Source organism: Callithrix jacchus, chromosome 2, assembly GCF_049354715.1.
Source record: "Callithrix jacchus isolate 240 chromosome 2, calJac240_pri, whole genome shotgun sequence".
Lineage (NCBI taxonomy): Eukaryota > Metazoa > Chordata > Mammalia > Primates > Cebidae > Callithrix > Callithrix jacchus.
In genome coordinates, this window is record NC_133503.1 from 156,171,095 (window position 1) to 156,187,585 (window position 16,491).

Consider the following 16,491-nt stretch of genomic DNA (forward strand, 5'->3'; position numbering starts at 1 on the left):
GTGTGATGCTTCAAGTTTGTTTTCTTTCTCAGAATTGCTTTGGTTATTCCGGATTTTTTTCTGATTCTATACAAATTTTAGGATTGCTCTTTTTGCCAGGAAGAATGCCATTGAAATTTTGATAGGGATTACATTGAGACTGTATATTGTTTTGAGTAGTATGGACATTTTCACAATATTATTTCTCTGATCTATGAGTATAGGATATCTTTCCATCTGTGTCTTCTTCAGTTTCTTTCATTATGTTTTGTGATTTTCAGTGTACAGTTTCTTTTATCTCCTTGGTTAAATTTATTCTTAGGTATTTTAACTTTTTTGATGTTACAGATTATTTTCTTGATTTCTTTTTCAGTTAGTTCACTATTTGTGTATAAAAATACTACCTATTGGCCAGGCATGGTGGTTTACGCCTGTAATCCCAGCACTTTGGGAGGCTGAGGTGGATGGATTATGAGATTAGAAGATCAAGACCATCCTGGCCAACATGGTGAAACCCCGTCTCTACTAAAAACACACAAAAAATTAGCTGGGCTTCGTGGCGCATGCCTGAAGTCCCAGCTACTTGAGAGGTTGAGGCAGGAGAATTGCTTGAACCCTGGCGGCAGAGGTTGCAGTGAGCCAAGGTCACGCCACTGCACTCCAGCCTGGCGACAGAGTGAGACTGTCTCAAAAAAAAAAAAAAGGAAAAAAATGCTACTTATTTGTGTATGTTGATTTTGCTTCCTGCAATTTTATTGGATTCATTTACTAGTTCTAACAGTTATTCTGTATGTTAATATGGAATTCTTGAGGTTGATTACATGTAGGATTATGTCATCTGCCAATACAGATCTTTTATCTTTCTGATTTGGATATCTTTTATTTTTTTCTCTTGTCTGACTGCTCTTCCAAGTACTTCCAGTACTATGTTGAATAGAAGTGGCAAGAGTGGGCATCCTTGCCTTATACTAGATCTTAGTTGATAAGCTTTCAACTTTTTACCATTGAGTATGTTAACAATGGGTTTTTAAAAAATAATCTTATTATGTTGAGAAACTGCTATACCTAAACTGTTGAAGAGTTTTCATCAAGAAAGAATGTTGGTTTTGTAGAATGCTTTTTCTGAATCAATTAAGATGATCATGTTGGGTTTTATCTTTCATTCTGTTAATGTTATCATATTGATTTCATATATGTCAATAAATAGGGTTGGAAGTATTTCCTCTTGTTCTGTTTATTGGAAGAGCTTTAAAAGCACTGGCATTAACTTTTCCTTGAAGGTTGGGTAGAATTCAGGTGTAAAGCCACTTGGTACTTTGCTTTTCTTTGTTGGGAGTTTTCTTTTTTGAGACAGAGCCTCACTCTTGTTGCCCAGGCTGGAGTGCAATGGCACAATGTTGGCTCACTGCAACCTCCACCTCTCAGGTTCAAGCGATTCTCCTGCCTCAGCCTTCTGAGTAGCTGGGATTACAAGTGTGTGCCACCATGCCTGGCTAATTTTTGTATTTTTGGTAGAGACAGCATTTCACTATGTTGACCAGGCTGGTCTCGAACTCCTGACCTCAAGTGATCTGCCTGTGTCGGCCTCCCAAAGTGCTGGGATTACAGGCATAAACCACTACACCCAGCTGTTGGGAGATTTTTGATGACTTCTTTAATTACTTTTTTATTGGTCTTTTGAGGCTTTGGTCTACTGAGGTCTGTGTCGGTCTCAGTAAGTTGTTATTTTTCTAGGGATTTATTCATTTCTTCTAGGTAATCCAATTTGTTGGCATATAATTGTTCATAATAGTTCCTTATGATTCTTTTTATTTCTGAGGCATCTGTTGTAATGTGATTTTTAATTTTATGTGCATCTTCTCTCTGATTTTTTAGACTAGCTAAGGGTTTGTCAACTTTGTCAAAAAACAGTTTTATTCTTTCTATGGTTTTTCTGTTCTCTGACTTATTTCTGTTCTGATTTTTATTTTCTTCCTTCTGCTAAATTTGAGTTTAGGTATTCTTTTTCTAGGTTCTTGAGGTATAATAATAGACCTTTTTTTGGATCTAATTTAGGAGTTTATTACTATAAACTTTAATACAGATGTTTAAGGCTGTAGAACTGGTTTTGTTGTATCCCACAGGTTTTGGTATGTTGTGTTTCCATTGTTGTTTATCTCAGTATACTTTAAAATTTTTCTTTTTTTTGACTTATTTTTTCAGGAGCATCTTGTTTAATATCCACGTATTTGTGAATTTTCCAAGATTCCTCTTATGAATTTTTAGTAATGTAACACTATGGTCTGAAATAATGCTAGACATGATTTTAATCTTAAATTTGTTAAGATTGCATTGTGGCCTAACATATGCTCTATCCTGGAGAATGTTCCATGTGCACTGGTGAAAGAAAATGCATATTCTACTACTGTTAGGTAGAAAGTTCTGTTATGTGTCTGTTAGGTCTGTTTGGCCAAAAGTACAATTCAAGTCCAGTATTTCCTTATTAATTTTCTGCTTGGCTCATCTGTCAATTGTTGAAAGTAGGGTATTAAAACCTCCTATTATTATTGTATGCTGCCTATTTCTCCCTTCAAGTCCATTAATATTTGTTTTATATATTTAGGTGCTCCAGTGTTGGGTGCAAATATATTTACAATGCCTATTTCCACTTGATAATCTGATCCCTTTACCATTAAATAATGATGTTTTGTCATGACAGTTTTTGACTTAAGTCTATTTTTATTACATTATAAGTATAGCCACCTCTGTTCTCTTTTGGTTACTATCTGCATGGAATATCTTCTATTCTTTCACGTTCAGCTTATGTGTCAAAGCTTATGTGTGTCTCTTGTAGAGAGCATATAGCTGGATCTTTTCTTTTAATCCATTTAGTCACTGTATATCTTTTGATTGGAGAATTTAATCCAGTTACACCCAAGATTATTATTGATAAGTAACAACTTCCCATTTGTATTAGTCCATTTGTGCATTGCCATAAAGGAACACTAAATACTAGGTAATTTGTAAAGAAAAGAGGTTTAATTGGCTCACAGTTCTGCAGGCTGTACAGGAAGCATGTCTCTGGCATCTGCTCAGCTTCTGAGGAGGCCTTAGGGAGATTTTACTCATGGTAGATGGTGAAGCAGGAGTGAGCATGTCATGTGGTGAAAACAAGAGAGAGTTGGGGAGAGGAGGTGCCACACTTTACAACCAGATCTCATAAGAACTCACTACTGCAAGGACAGCACCAAGCCATCCCACCTCCAACATTGGGAATTATAATTCAACATGAGATTTGGCAGGGTCATATATGTAAACTATATCACTGTTGTTTTGTAGCTCTTTTGTTCCTTTCTTCCTCTCTTGTGGTCTTTTGATGTCACAAGTTACATCTCTTTATATTGTGTGTTCCTTGACAAATTATTTTAACTTTAGTTACCTTTGACCATTTTGACTCTTAACCTTCATACTAAAGTTATGTATGATTTACACACCATGATTACAATATTGGAATATTCTGGGTTTGACTATTTATCAATACTAGTGAGTTTTATACTTTCATATTATTCATGATAGTGATGATCATCTTTTTACTTCTACTTGGAGAACTCCACTAAGCGTTTCCTGTAATGTAGGTCTAATGGTAATAAATTGTCTTAGCTTTTTCTTGTCTGTAAAAGACTATCCTTCATTTCTAAATTATATCTTTGGTAGGTATACTATTTTTGGCTAGCAGGGTTTTTTTTTTTTCCTTTTTAATTTACCACTTTGAATATATCATTCAGTTCTCTCTTGGCCCACAGGTTTTGGCTGAGAAATCCACTGAGAGTCTAATGGAGATTCCCTTACATGTGACTTGACACTATTCTCTTGCTGCTTTTAAAATTCTCTCTGACTTTTGACAGTTTGAGAATCATGTACCTTGGGGAGGACTTCTTTGGCTTCAGTCTTTTGGGGGACTTTTGAGCCTCATGAAATTAAATGTTCATAATCTCTCCAAAGATTTGGTTTCAGCAATTACTTTATCAAATAAGCTTTCTGTCTTCTTTTTTATTCCTTTTCTCTAAAACTCCCATAATGTGGATGTTTGTTTAATAATATCTTATACATCTGATAGGCTTTCACTCTTCTCATTTTTGTCTCTTCTGAGTCATTTCAAAAGATCTGTCTTGAAGTGCACAGATTCTTTCTGCTTGATCTAGTCTGCAGTTGAAGCTCTCAACTGTATTTTTTATTTAATTAATTAAATTCTTCTGCTCCAAGATTTCTATTTGGTTCTTTTTAGTGATAGCTCTCTATTGTTAAATTTCTCATTCAGGTCATAAATTATTTTCCAGATTTCTGTGAATTCTTTATTTGTACTCTCCGATATCTTTCTAAGTTTCCTTAAGATAATTACTTTGAATTCCTTTTCAGGCAATTTGTAAAATTTTTCTGATCCATGAACACTTTTCTTCATGCTTGTTGGCTGCATATATATCATCTTTTGAGAAGTGTCTGTTCTTATCCTTTGCCCACTTTTTAATGGGAGTTTTTCTTATAAATTTAAGTTTCTTGTAGACTCTGGATATTTAGTCCTTTGTCAAATGGATTAATTGCAAAATTTTTCTCCTATTCTGTAGGTTATTTTACTCTGATGATAGTTTCTTTTGCTGTGCAGCTGTTTAGTTTATTTCCCATTTGTTTATTTTTGCTTTAGTTGCAATTGGTTTTTGGCATTTTTGTCATGAAATCTTTGCCCCTGCCCATGTCCTGAATGGTATTGCCTAGGGTATTTATAGTTTTGGGATTTACATTTAAGTCTTTGATCCATCTTGAGTTAATTTTTGTATATGGTGTAAGGAAGGGGTCCAGAAAAACTGGGTAACTTCTTAACAGGTTTATTTCTTAAACTTTACCTTTCATCTGAAATAAAATTCTAAAATAGTAGTTATTAAAATGTATATTAGTCAAGTAAAGCTTAAGATGGCCGACATATGAAATGCAGTGGGCCTTCTTCATGTGTGTGTACATGTATATAATTATACAAATATATATTACTATACATGTGTATGGTAATAATGTAACCAGTGTATTAAAAGCTGAAATAAATGTAAAAGACCTGCACCTTTCCCACAACCAGTGGTATCCACGAAAGCCACCATTAAGAATTTCTTACGTATCTTCTCTAAAATATTCCAGGTACGTACATGTAAGCATCTGTTTCCCCACCTCACCCCCACGTTATCGACTATTCTTGGTGTTTTTCACTTAGCAAAATACATTGAACTTCATTCCAAAAAGCTAATTTTTTTGTTGTTTTAAATAGCTGTATTGTATTCTTTAACTCTATTCCCCTTTAACAGACGTTTAGATTGTTTCAGCTTTTTAGCTACCAGAAACAACTTTAGAATAAACATCTTTGGACATTAACCTCTGTATATCCACAGGATATTTGCCTAGAAGAGCATTTTTCAAATTAAATAAAATATAAAGTTAACATTTTGAAAAAAGATTGCCAATATGCTCTCCAAAACCATGTCAATGTGCTATTTTCTGAAATGCAGTTAAGAAAATACATATTTAATTTATAACTTTTGAAACATCAAACAACATTAAAAATCCTAAGAAATCATCTGCCATTAACTCCATTAGCTATTTTAAATTATTTTCATAACTAAAAATAATTAAGAGTCTTGAGGACAAACAGACATGAGTTCATGTCCCAGATTTGGCACTTTGGACTTGTGTAACTTTTTTTTTTTTTTAAGATACGGGGTCTTACCCTACTGCTCAGGCTGGAGTGCAGTGGCATAATGATAGCTCATTATGGCCTTAACCTCCTGAGCTAAGGTGATCCACCTGACTCAGCCTTCAAAGTAGCTGACTACACATGAATGCCACTATGCCAGGCTAATTTATTTATTTTCAAAATTATTTATTTATATATTTTTAGAGATGCAGTCTTGCTATGTTGCTCAAGCTGGTCTCGAACTCCTGGCTTCAAGTGATTCTCCCACCTCAGTCTTCTGCATAGCTGGGATTATAGGCATGAGCCACAGTACATGCATGACCTGTGTGACCTTTGGCAGGCTACTTAATCCTTTTCAGCCTTCATTTTTGTCTTTTCTTTGCAAAATGTGGAAAATAATAGTTTCTGCTAATAGGGTTATTAATGAGGGTTAGTATACAAAATGTTTTTTGAATAGAATAGCCAAACAAAGTATGTGTTTAACTCATAATGTGTGACCTAAATGATTAACAAACAATAAAAGCATATATCTACTTATATTTCAAAAAAAAAAAAAAAAACAGTGACTATTACAAATCTCCATGAATGAACTGATTTTTATTTTCTCTGAGTCTTGATTCCTAAGAATATAAAATCTTCACCTGAACTTCTCACAATCAGAAAGTGTTGATTTCTGGGCAGAGATTACTATGAAATCCAATTCATTCAGGCTCAAAGTACCTTAATAAATGATAAAATTCTGCAGGGCGTGGTGGCTCACGCCTATAATCCCAGCACTTTGGGAGGCTGAGGCGGGTGGATCACAAGGTCAAGAGATCAAGACCATCCTGGTCAACGAGGTAAAACCCCGTCTCTACTAAAAATACAAAAATTAGCTGGGCATGGTGGCGCGTGCCTGTAGTCCCAGCTACTCGGGAGGCTGAGGCAGGAGAATTGCTTGAACCCGGAAGGCGGAGGTTGCGGTGAGCCGAGATCGTGCCATTGAACTCCAGTCTGGGTAACAACAGCGAAACTCCATCTCAAAAAAAAGATAAAATTCTAATTAAAAGAAGAGAACTTTACTAATAGAGATTGGGGTTTAAGTTTATAAGACTCCAATGTTATTGTGCACTTCTCTACCTATGATAAAACCACTTCTAAGAAAACATTTTAATAATGTTGCCTGGTGATTTATAAACAATATTTACTTGAGAATGGCTATAAAAAGCAAACATAAAATTTCAATGTTGCAGCTGATTTCAAGCATTCCTTTTAATAGATTCTAAGTACCAATATTTCCCAGAGGTATGATCACCTCAAGTCTTCTCTCTATATATGAAATTGTAACATGCTCAGTTTGAAACATCAAAAATCATTTAAAATAGACACCACAAGATGTATCTGTAGTTTAAAGGTCAAATTTATTAGGAGATTAAGAGATGTGTTATACATGGACTATAAATACTGCACAGCTGACTTTATTCACAGTCAAGCACAGATATAGTCAGTGCCAACTTATTTTGTGGATACTCTTGTTCTTTTGTTCCAAGAAAAGTTTGCACCATAAGACTTGGACTTGGGTTTTGGAACTCTCCTCTCTTCAACATCATAGCTCCATCCTAGGGGGAAAAAAAACAAAGAAATCTCCAGAAACAGAATTAAAAAGGATACCTGAAGAGCCCAGCAAGCAGAGGCTAGCTTTTATAACTTAATGTTCATTTATCATCAAGAGTATATGTCAACACATCTGAAATATAAATAATTAGTATTTGTTCCCTTGTAATCCTCTGTGAGAAAAGGGTCCAAAAGATTGCCTGCAGAAGATATAAACTATGATTCAATTTCTCTTCGCTCAGTTACTGATATTGATGTATTATGTATAAATTTCTATTACTCTGTGGTTTAACACAGGATTTTTAAAATAGCTGCAATGAAGAGTGAAGAACAATGTAACCAATCTCACTATTCTTCTAAAAGTTGGTTTATTTACAAGTCTGGAGCTCTTCCAAAGGGATACAGAAAAATATGTACGTGTGTGTGTGTGTGTGTGTGTGTGTGTGTGTGTGGACTACATAGTTGAAGTGGACCATGAGAGGTTACTTGGTTCAATCCCTTGGAATTGGACAGGCTGATTAAACTCAAAAAGATTTTCAACATTTGTTTCAAGAGCTGTCTGCACTAGGTGGAATCACATGGGAGTACCCGATAAACAGTGCAAATTGTTAGGCCTGCGCAAAGACCCACTAGATCAGAATCTCTGGTGGAGGCCCAGGAAACTACATTTTAACTATCAATTCCAGGAGATTTTTATGCTTAAAAAATAAGGACCACTAATCAAAGCTGTCTATTCTCTTCCGAGTATTTCTATTTTCCTTCCAAAGCCATTTTAGTATTTTGTAATTTTGAAAACTGGGTATATGTATGTCTACATTTTCTGCATTAAGTCCTATTCTTCAGTTCTCCTAAAATATAAAAAACAAATTAACATCCTCCTCCTCAAAAATATAATGAAGCCATTCTTTTATTCCCTAAGCTAGGCAACCCCTATAGCATTCACTTTTCTTCATAAAGTTCATTTTTTCACACCTGTAATTTATCCTTCTTCCCTCAGGACTTAATTCAATTAACTCATATTGAAACATCGAATTCATGGCTGTATCATGCAGTCATATACAAAATGTCCAAAATGTGATTATTATATGGTCTAATTAAGTGAGCTTCTTGATCTTGGTGAATATAGTACTTTCTGCCACAAAGTTTACATCTCAATAGTCCCTTAGTTAGTATTCAGTTTTACCACAAAAATTAAGCCTATGAGACTCAACTCATCAAAGTATACTACTGCTACTGTACACAAAGGAAAATAATAACATTTAATATAGTATTTTAAATTAAGCTTGTAATCTATTTTATCCATAATATTACATTCCCAACTGCTGGAAACCACTTAAGATGGCCTATACAGGGAAGCCCTCCCTCTCTGAGAAGTGGGCAGAAAACAGTAACTGCAAAGGCACTGAGGCAAGAGCACTCCTGGTGTACCATGCAGTATGCTCTAGGCCCCATGCTGAGTGCTTTAAATACATTTTTATTGAAATTTTATGTATGGAGTTTATAGGTTGCATGGCTATAAGGCAGGCATTATATATATATATCTTAATTTTATATTAATTTGTAAGAAAAAATATAGCACAGAGAAAATAAACAGCCTAAAGTCACAGGGCTAGTAAGTGACAAAGCCAGGATTTTGAACCGAGATGGACTTTAACAGCTACCTACTTCATTAATAAAACTGCCATTCCTTTAAAATACCCTGCAATTACAAATTTTATCTATTTAATTCATTTCCTTTTATTTGAAAAAGTATGTTGAAAAGACTTTAAAGAATCCCTGGAAAATAAATCTATGTTCCACATATGCTTTTCCACAATTGTGAGGAAGGAAATGGTTTCTAGTGTAGATTCTGTATTTGGTTATAATGATCACTGGCAAATTAACCCAAGACCTCCATGATCTTTTCTTGCCAAATGATAGGTAAAAAACCTAAGTTCTCCCTCCTTTCACTACCTCCCAACACACACTCTCCAGATCAATAAAGACATTAGGAAAGAAACTGCAGAAGTGAGAAAGCACTCCAATATTTAGGAACTAGTACTATACACACAAACACAAACTTGATAATCACTCTCTAATTCACTCAATTACTCTTTCAGCCACCAGGGAGAATTCTTTTTACTACAACAGATCTCCAGCACAGATCTATTATCTATTCTGGTTATGAAGTTTCAAAATGCGGTCAGGGTCACGTGAAAAGAATGAAGTTTTATACACATAAAAGAACAACTGGTTTGGGTAGTTTTATACACAAAAGAACAACTGGTTTGGGTTTTCTCCTGGTAACTAAGGAGTGAGCTGGCTCCTGGGAATTGTGAGCCAGATTATAATTGCTGTTGGTGGTGATAACAACAATAAATAGAAGTATCAGGACAGGGATTGGAATGTGGATGGTCAAAGCACCCTGTGAAAAACAAATAAAAATATACGTAGAAGAACCCTGCATTTGCTAATAGGATCCATCTCTATATAATTACCACTGGCCACTCATGATTGTTAGGATGTGTAAGCCAAAAAATTTATTATCTTTCCATTTTTTCTGTGGCAAACAACTTTGTTTCTAAAGTTGTACATGCAACTGTGCTTCTCTAAGTAAATGCAAAGGAGTATATGAGGAAGTCCAATGACAATTCACAATAGAGACTGAAACTAAAATCAGAATCCCTTTGGATTTTCTATTCATTATTCAGAAAACTTTCCTACTATGTAGGGCTGTCATAATAATAAAAATTTGCTGTTTTTTGAGATACTGTTAAGAATCTGATCACATTTCCAAGCATCTTCCTCCAAAGTATTTATCTTACAGTGCCTGGATAAACAAATTTACTGGTACCACTATACTCGAATATAAAGGTTACTTGAGCAAATGGTGAGGTTGAGCTAAAAAGATAAGAATCTAAGAATAACAACACTGGAAAGGACATTAAGCATGTTTGCTTAAGAATGGATAAGTTAGATGAATTATACTCATCTTTTCTACTTCCCATTTGAAACTTGTTCCTAAAAAGAATATCTTGCAAGAAATAAAATATAGATATGAAATGTTTTAAATTCTATAAGAGTATCTTTTTTTTAACTCTAAATTTTTTTTTTTAATTAAAGAAAGAGCCCAAACTTTTTTTCTGAATGGGAACACAGAAGTGAAAACACTTGCACTCTCTGAAGAATGCTTATATAAAATGAAGGTGTAGTCTACAATCACAGTGGTCCCATATGTTGTCCTATTAGGGCACCGAAAACTAGCCCTTGCTCTTCCCAGCTGTGCAACAGAAGATCAAAGCAACGGAGTCCAAGGCAGCTGCCCCAGGGATGGGTAGAGCTCCTACTGCTGCCGTCACTTCCTAGAGGAGAGTAGCCATATGGCACAGATTTGCCACAAACCCAACTACCAGCATCTAAATGATGACAAGCTGACTCTCTTTGCTGTTTCACATACTGAAACATTTTCACAAATATATTTTGAACTTTAAGCCCTAGTATCAGAGAAGTACCTTTGGAAAATGCTATAGTAAACTTAAAATGTGATCTTTAACATCCTATGCCCAATTTCTTTTTCTGAAACATGCCAGTTTATTTTGTAGGTCACTACACTGTGGTTGGAATATTCTATTTCCTATGACATAAATGGTATAATCTTTTCAAATGCCAAAAAAACCCAATCTCTGAACAAAACCAGACCACAATTGTGAATTCCACATAAGAGACAGAAAAATAGAATTAACTCCATTCATTTTTATACAGAATCATTTCGTTTATGGTTCAGCAATTCAAAAATACAAACACCCATCAGTTCTTTTACTGCTTGTGAAATGTTTTACCTCAAGTAACCTTGATTAACATCCCGTGAAAGGTCTTTCTTCTCTAATAACCTAATCTCAAACCCTGACATGAGTTTGGAAGTGAACAGCTAAGTGATTTATCCTACTCTCCATTTGTGCACAGAACAAGAACTACCATGTAATTTGGCACAAACTGATGTAACTGACAGTCACTTCCAACTGAAGCATGGGTTCAGAAGAGCAAAGCTTTGGGAGGCCAAAAGCAAGGTATACTGGTACTTGGAAGGTTTCAAAATTCTTCACTAGGCTCCACATTATATCTGGCTGAAAGCAAAGCATAACTCTAACATATAATTTTAAGGAGGAGAAAAAAAAATAGCTTTTTGGGAATTTCACTTTAAAAGTCTCTTTACTTTGAAATTACCAATTAGGTATGTAATATCTGGGTGGGGTGGGGTAGGGGGTAAATAGTTCAGAATAATAAAGTATCCTAGATCTTCTTTAGAAATTACTATGGAAAAACAACAGTGGTTTTGGATATACTGGCAAAGCAAGTCTTCCCATGAAATTTGCATAAAGTGATTTAAACAAGCAAATAAGGTGAAAACATGAGGCACCTGAAATATTTGTTAGATTATAATACCCTACACCTGCCATAGTTGTGCCACCTCTTTAAGAACAAAACCCCAAAATACCATTTTGATGTAATAGTCAATGGCCCCCTGAAATTTTACCTTTTCAAATAATATACTTGCTGTATAATATTACCATTATTTTTAAAGCAGTAGTTGGAACTATTCAGCATTTGCCACAAAACAAGCCAAGACAGTAATCCATTTACTCCAGCTTTTGTGCTTCAAAAGTGCATCTGAAAATCAGTCATCAGAAATTTAGAACACATTTCTGGAGAAAAAAAACTATACAAATAGCCAAAAATTACTCCCAAAGATTTGCAAGCTACGCATAGGGATTCTCAGAATCTTATTTAACCTATAATAAACCAGGAATGTCGTAAGCCACCACATGTAATTCTCTCTCATGCTCTTTCTTTTGCTCTTGCCTTAGCAGTATCTTCCTAGCCACAGACAGGACCTGGGATTAGAAATTGAGAGGAAAAAGCTATGTAGGAAAAAAAAAATCTTTGTTAGGTTGTAGTACAAATAATCATCATTTGCAGATTCTGCATTCGTGAATTCACCTATTCACTAAAATTTACTTGTGACCCCTAAATCAATACCCATGGTGCTTCTGTGGTCATTTGTGACATGTGGAGAATGCCAAAAAATTTGAGCCCTGAAATGTGTGTTACAGGATTAGGGTTACAAATGAGGTGAAGCAAGATAATGCTCTGCCTTCTTGTTTCAGGTCTCATACTGTCAACAAGCATACTTTTTGTGGTCTATTTAGTGCCTTTTATTTTTTTGCATTTCTGTGCTGCTTTTTAGTAATTTCACTGTTTAAAATAGTCCCCAAGCATTGTGCTGAAATGTTATCGAGTATTCCTAAAAACAAGAAAGTTGTGATATGCCAATATGTGTTTCAGATAAGTTTTGTTTAGGCATGAGTTACAGTGCTGCTGGCTGTGAGTTCAGTGTTGATGAATTAGCTATGTTAAATAAAGTGTCTTTAAAAACACACATATAGCAAGTTACGTATAATTGGTCAGATGACAAACTATGTGATCAGAGGCCTGCAAGAACCTAACCATGTATATCTCCAGGAATATGAATTTTTGCTAATTTAGTGTTTCACAGTGACTAAAGAGCATGATTGTGAATAAGGAGAATCAACTATATTGATATAGACAGACAGATAAAGTCTGTCCTGTCTCATGGCTTTGACTCCCCTCTCAACCCAGTCCTGGAAAAAACAGTTTTGTCTCAGTTTGCAACTCATCTCAATATTTCTTTACCCTGTGTACATTTGTGCTGTTTGACTTGTCCTTTGAACTGGCTATAACATTTGCCTGGCTCCCTTATATCAGAGGAGTAAAATAAATTATGCAATTCATGTTTATTATATATATACATATTTGTTAAGAGTCAATGTATCTTTTTTTTTTGGGAGGAAGGGAGGAAGGCAGGAAGGGAGGGAAGGAAGGAAGGAAGGGAGGAAGGAAGCGATGAAGGGAGGAAGGGGGGAGGGAGGGAGGGAGGGAGGGAAGGGAAGGAAGGAAATCAAGCAATGAGAAAGACATTGCCGACCTGGATCTAGAGGTTTACAAGTTGATTTTTTTTTTCTTTTTTTTAGAGAAGGAAAGAAAAAAAAATGAGTAAAGGAGAGGAAGAGAGAGGGAGGGTGAACGAAAATATTGCTTTATTCTGAAAAAAAAAAAAAAATGGATATTAATAATGGCCAATCAATGTTTCATTTAAACCTATGAGTAGGTGTGATGTGGTATTGACAAGAATGTATATTTTGTGTATTTGAAGTGAAGAGCTCTATAAATATTTATTAAGTTTACTTGTTCCGGATCTGAGTTCGAGTCCTTGATATCCTTATTAATTTTCTGTCTCATTGAATCTAAGTCTCTATGTATCTGGGTGTTAGGATCGTTAGCTCTTGTTGTTGTATTGATCCTTTTACCACTATATCTTTGTTGCTTTAAAATCTATTTTATCAGATACGAGAATTGCAACTCCTGCTTTTTATTTATTTATTTTTGCTCCCCATTTGGTTGGTAAATCTTTCTCCATCCCTTTGTTTTGAGTCTTTGTGTATCCTTGCATGTGAAACAGGTCTGGCTGTCACATGCCGTTGGGTTTTGGCTGTGTCTTTTGATTGGGGGATTTAGTCGATTTAAATTTAGGGTTACTGCCATTTGATGTTAACTGGCTGTTTTATCCATTCATTGATGTAAATTCTTCTTTATGTTGGTGCTCTTTACTTTTTGGTATATTTTTAGAAAGGCTAATACTGGTTGTTTCTTTCTGTGTGTAATGCTTCTTTCAGAAGCTCTTGTAAAGCAGGCCTGGTGGTAATAAAATCTCTGAGTACTTGCTTGTTCATAAAAGATTTTATTTTTCCTTCAGTTGTGAAGCTTAGTTTGGCTGGATATGAAACTCTGGGCTGAAGGTTCTGTTCTTTAAGGATGTTGAATATTGGCCCCCACTCTCTTCTGGCTTGTAGAGTTTCTGTTGAGAGATCTGCTGTAAGTCTGATAGGCTTGCCTTTGTGGGTAACCTGACCTTTCTCTCTGGCTGCCCTTAGTATTTTCTCCTTTGTTTCAACCCTGGTGAATCTAACGATTATGTGCCTTGTGGTTGCTCTTCTTGATGAATATCTTTGTGGTGTTCTCTGTATTACCTGGGGTTGAATATTGACCTGCTTTGCTAGTTTAGGAAAATCTTCCTGAATAATATCCTGAAGGGCATTTTCCAGCTTGGATTCATTCTCTCCGTCGCATTCAGGTACACCTATCAAAACTTACAAATTTGGTCTTTTCACATAGTCCCACATTTCTTGGAGACTTTGCTCATTCTTTTTTATCCTTTTTTCTCTAATCTTGTCTTCTTGTTTTATTTCATTAAGTTGGACTTTGACCTCTGATATCCTTTCTTCTGCTTGAACAATTCGAGTGTTTAACCTGTGCATACTTCTTGGAGTTCCTGTATTGTATTCTTCAGTTCCATTAATTCACTTATATTTCTCTCTAAGTTGTCTATTCTCAATAGGATTTCAGCAAAGCTTTTTTCAAAGTTCTTAGTTTCTTTACATTGGGCTACAACATGTTCTTTTAACTCACAGAAGTTTCTTATTATCCATTCCCTGAAGCGTGATTCTGTTACTGGGATGTGCTCATTCTCCATCAAGCCTTGTTCCATTGTTGATGTGGAACTGTGATCATCTTTAGAGGGAGAGGAGTTCTGATTTTGAGTATTCTCAGCCTTTTTATGCTGGTTTCTTCCCATCATTGTAAATTTATCCTCCTGTCGTCTTTGAAATTACCAACTTTCAGATTAGGTCTCTTGAGTGGACATCCAAGTTGTTAGTTCCCAGGGCCAGAACGGCGGCATTAAGACTGATGGTGCTTTTCTGCCCAGGATTCTCCTGTCTGGCTTCCTTCTTGTGTCTGTAATAGGTGACTCTGCCTTCCCAGGGCTCCAAACCTCGGTCAGAAAGGGAGCCAGCTCTTTTTACTCTGCTCCGAGAGCTGCCGCGCCGAGGTGCCGGCGAAACCGCTGCGCCAGCCACAAGAGTCGCGCTGGTGACCCGTGTGACTCCTCCACTGGGGATCTTCTGCTCCATGAGCGACCAGAATTTGTCTGAAAGTGTGGCGACCTCTAGTTCTCTGCGCTTTCACTGAGAGCTGCAATCCCAAGATGTTAGCGATCGGCCATCTTGGATTGTTCCCCCCAATATATCTTTTTCTGGACAATTTCTTTTAACAGTTTTGGAGTTCCCCCTGAGACATCCAATAGATTTATCAACCAAAGGCAGGCAAATTTCTTCATCCAAACAATGGTGTACCTTATGCTTAAGGCTGCATACCTCCTTTTGGCTCTAAAAGGTGAATCCAAAGCAGCAACAGAACATTGCTGACTCTGGTTTTTCTAATTTTAATTTTGCTCTCTACTAATCTGGTTTTGCAATCTGACTACCTGATGATTCCTGTAAATGGATTAATGGTTTATAGAGGTCTATTCTCTGTTGGGTGGGAAAAAAATGGAGAATCTAGTTTGTTAATCTATTCTGTTCTGGACTGAAATCAATTAAGGGTTTGTACTCAGAAAAGAAAAGCTCTTTGGTATGGACAAGTAAATTTCATAACTTTGTATTATTAACTCATGGCTGAAAGTTTAGAACTGAAGTTATAAACTCCCTGTGTGACTGCATGTCTATCAATGACTGCATAAAGAAAAGTCTTTACTTCTTATTGCATGTGTAGATAATGCTTTTCTACCTTCAAGTGGCATTAATAAATTAGATTATAAAGTCTTTTTAAGGAACTCTGTTCTGATGAGCTTATAGAGAAAAATAAGTGATTATGTAAATTGGATAATCTTAAAATTTTCAGAGAAGAAGAAAATGGAATTCTAATACTTCCAGTGTGCTAGACTTAAAAAATACTCTTAGAGCAACTAACAAACATTTTGAGAATTCAAGCTTATATTGTATAGGTAAATCATTCACAAACAAGACTAACAATTTTGGTTTAATAAAAACAGCAAGGTTTTCTCTGGTTTATCAGTGTTAAACACACAAACACCAAACACAGACTTTTATTCCACTTGTGTAAGTTTTTTTTTAAAGCTATACATGTTTACTGATCAAATAAGCCAGAATTACTTAATGTTTAGTCGTGAAAAATGTAAACTTATGATTATCAAATTGATTCATTATTGACAACTGTATTTCAACAATAATTATGTTTTATGTCACCTTCAAAATTAATTTCCAGGATTGTCAGGCAACTAATAGATATTTATT

The 16,491-nt window shown here is 35.5% G+C and overlaps 1 protein-coding gene across 4 annotated transcripts in view; it reads right to left on the bottom strand.

Annotated features, from left to right (window-relative positions):
• Window positions 1–7,070: 7,070 nt before the first annotated feature.
• Window positions 7,071–16,491, bottom strand: part of NDUFS4 (NADH:ubiquinone oxidoreductase subunit S4) — a 128,902-nt gene continuing 119,481 nt past the window's right edge. For 3 of the 4 annotated variants that reach the window (XM_017969926.4, XM_002744985.7, XM_017969927.4), the window contains one exon: window positions 7,071–7,287. In XM_017969926.4, coding sequence (XP_017825415.1) covers window positions 7,275–7,287 — 13 coding nt within the window. In that variant the 3' untranslated portion in view covers window positions 7,071–7,274. The remainder of the gene's footprint in view (window positions 7,288–16,491) is intronic. The other variant, XR_013532313.1, reaches the window with a different exon arrangement.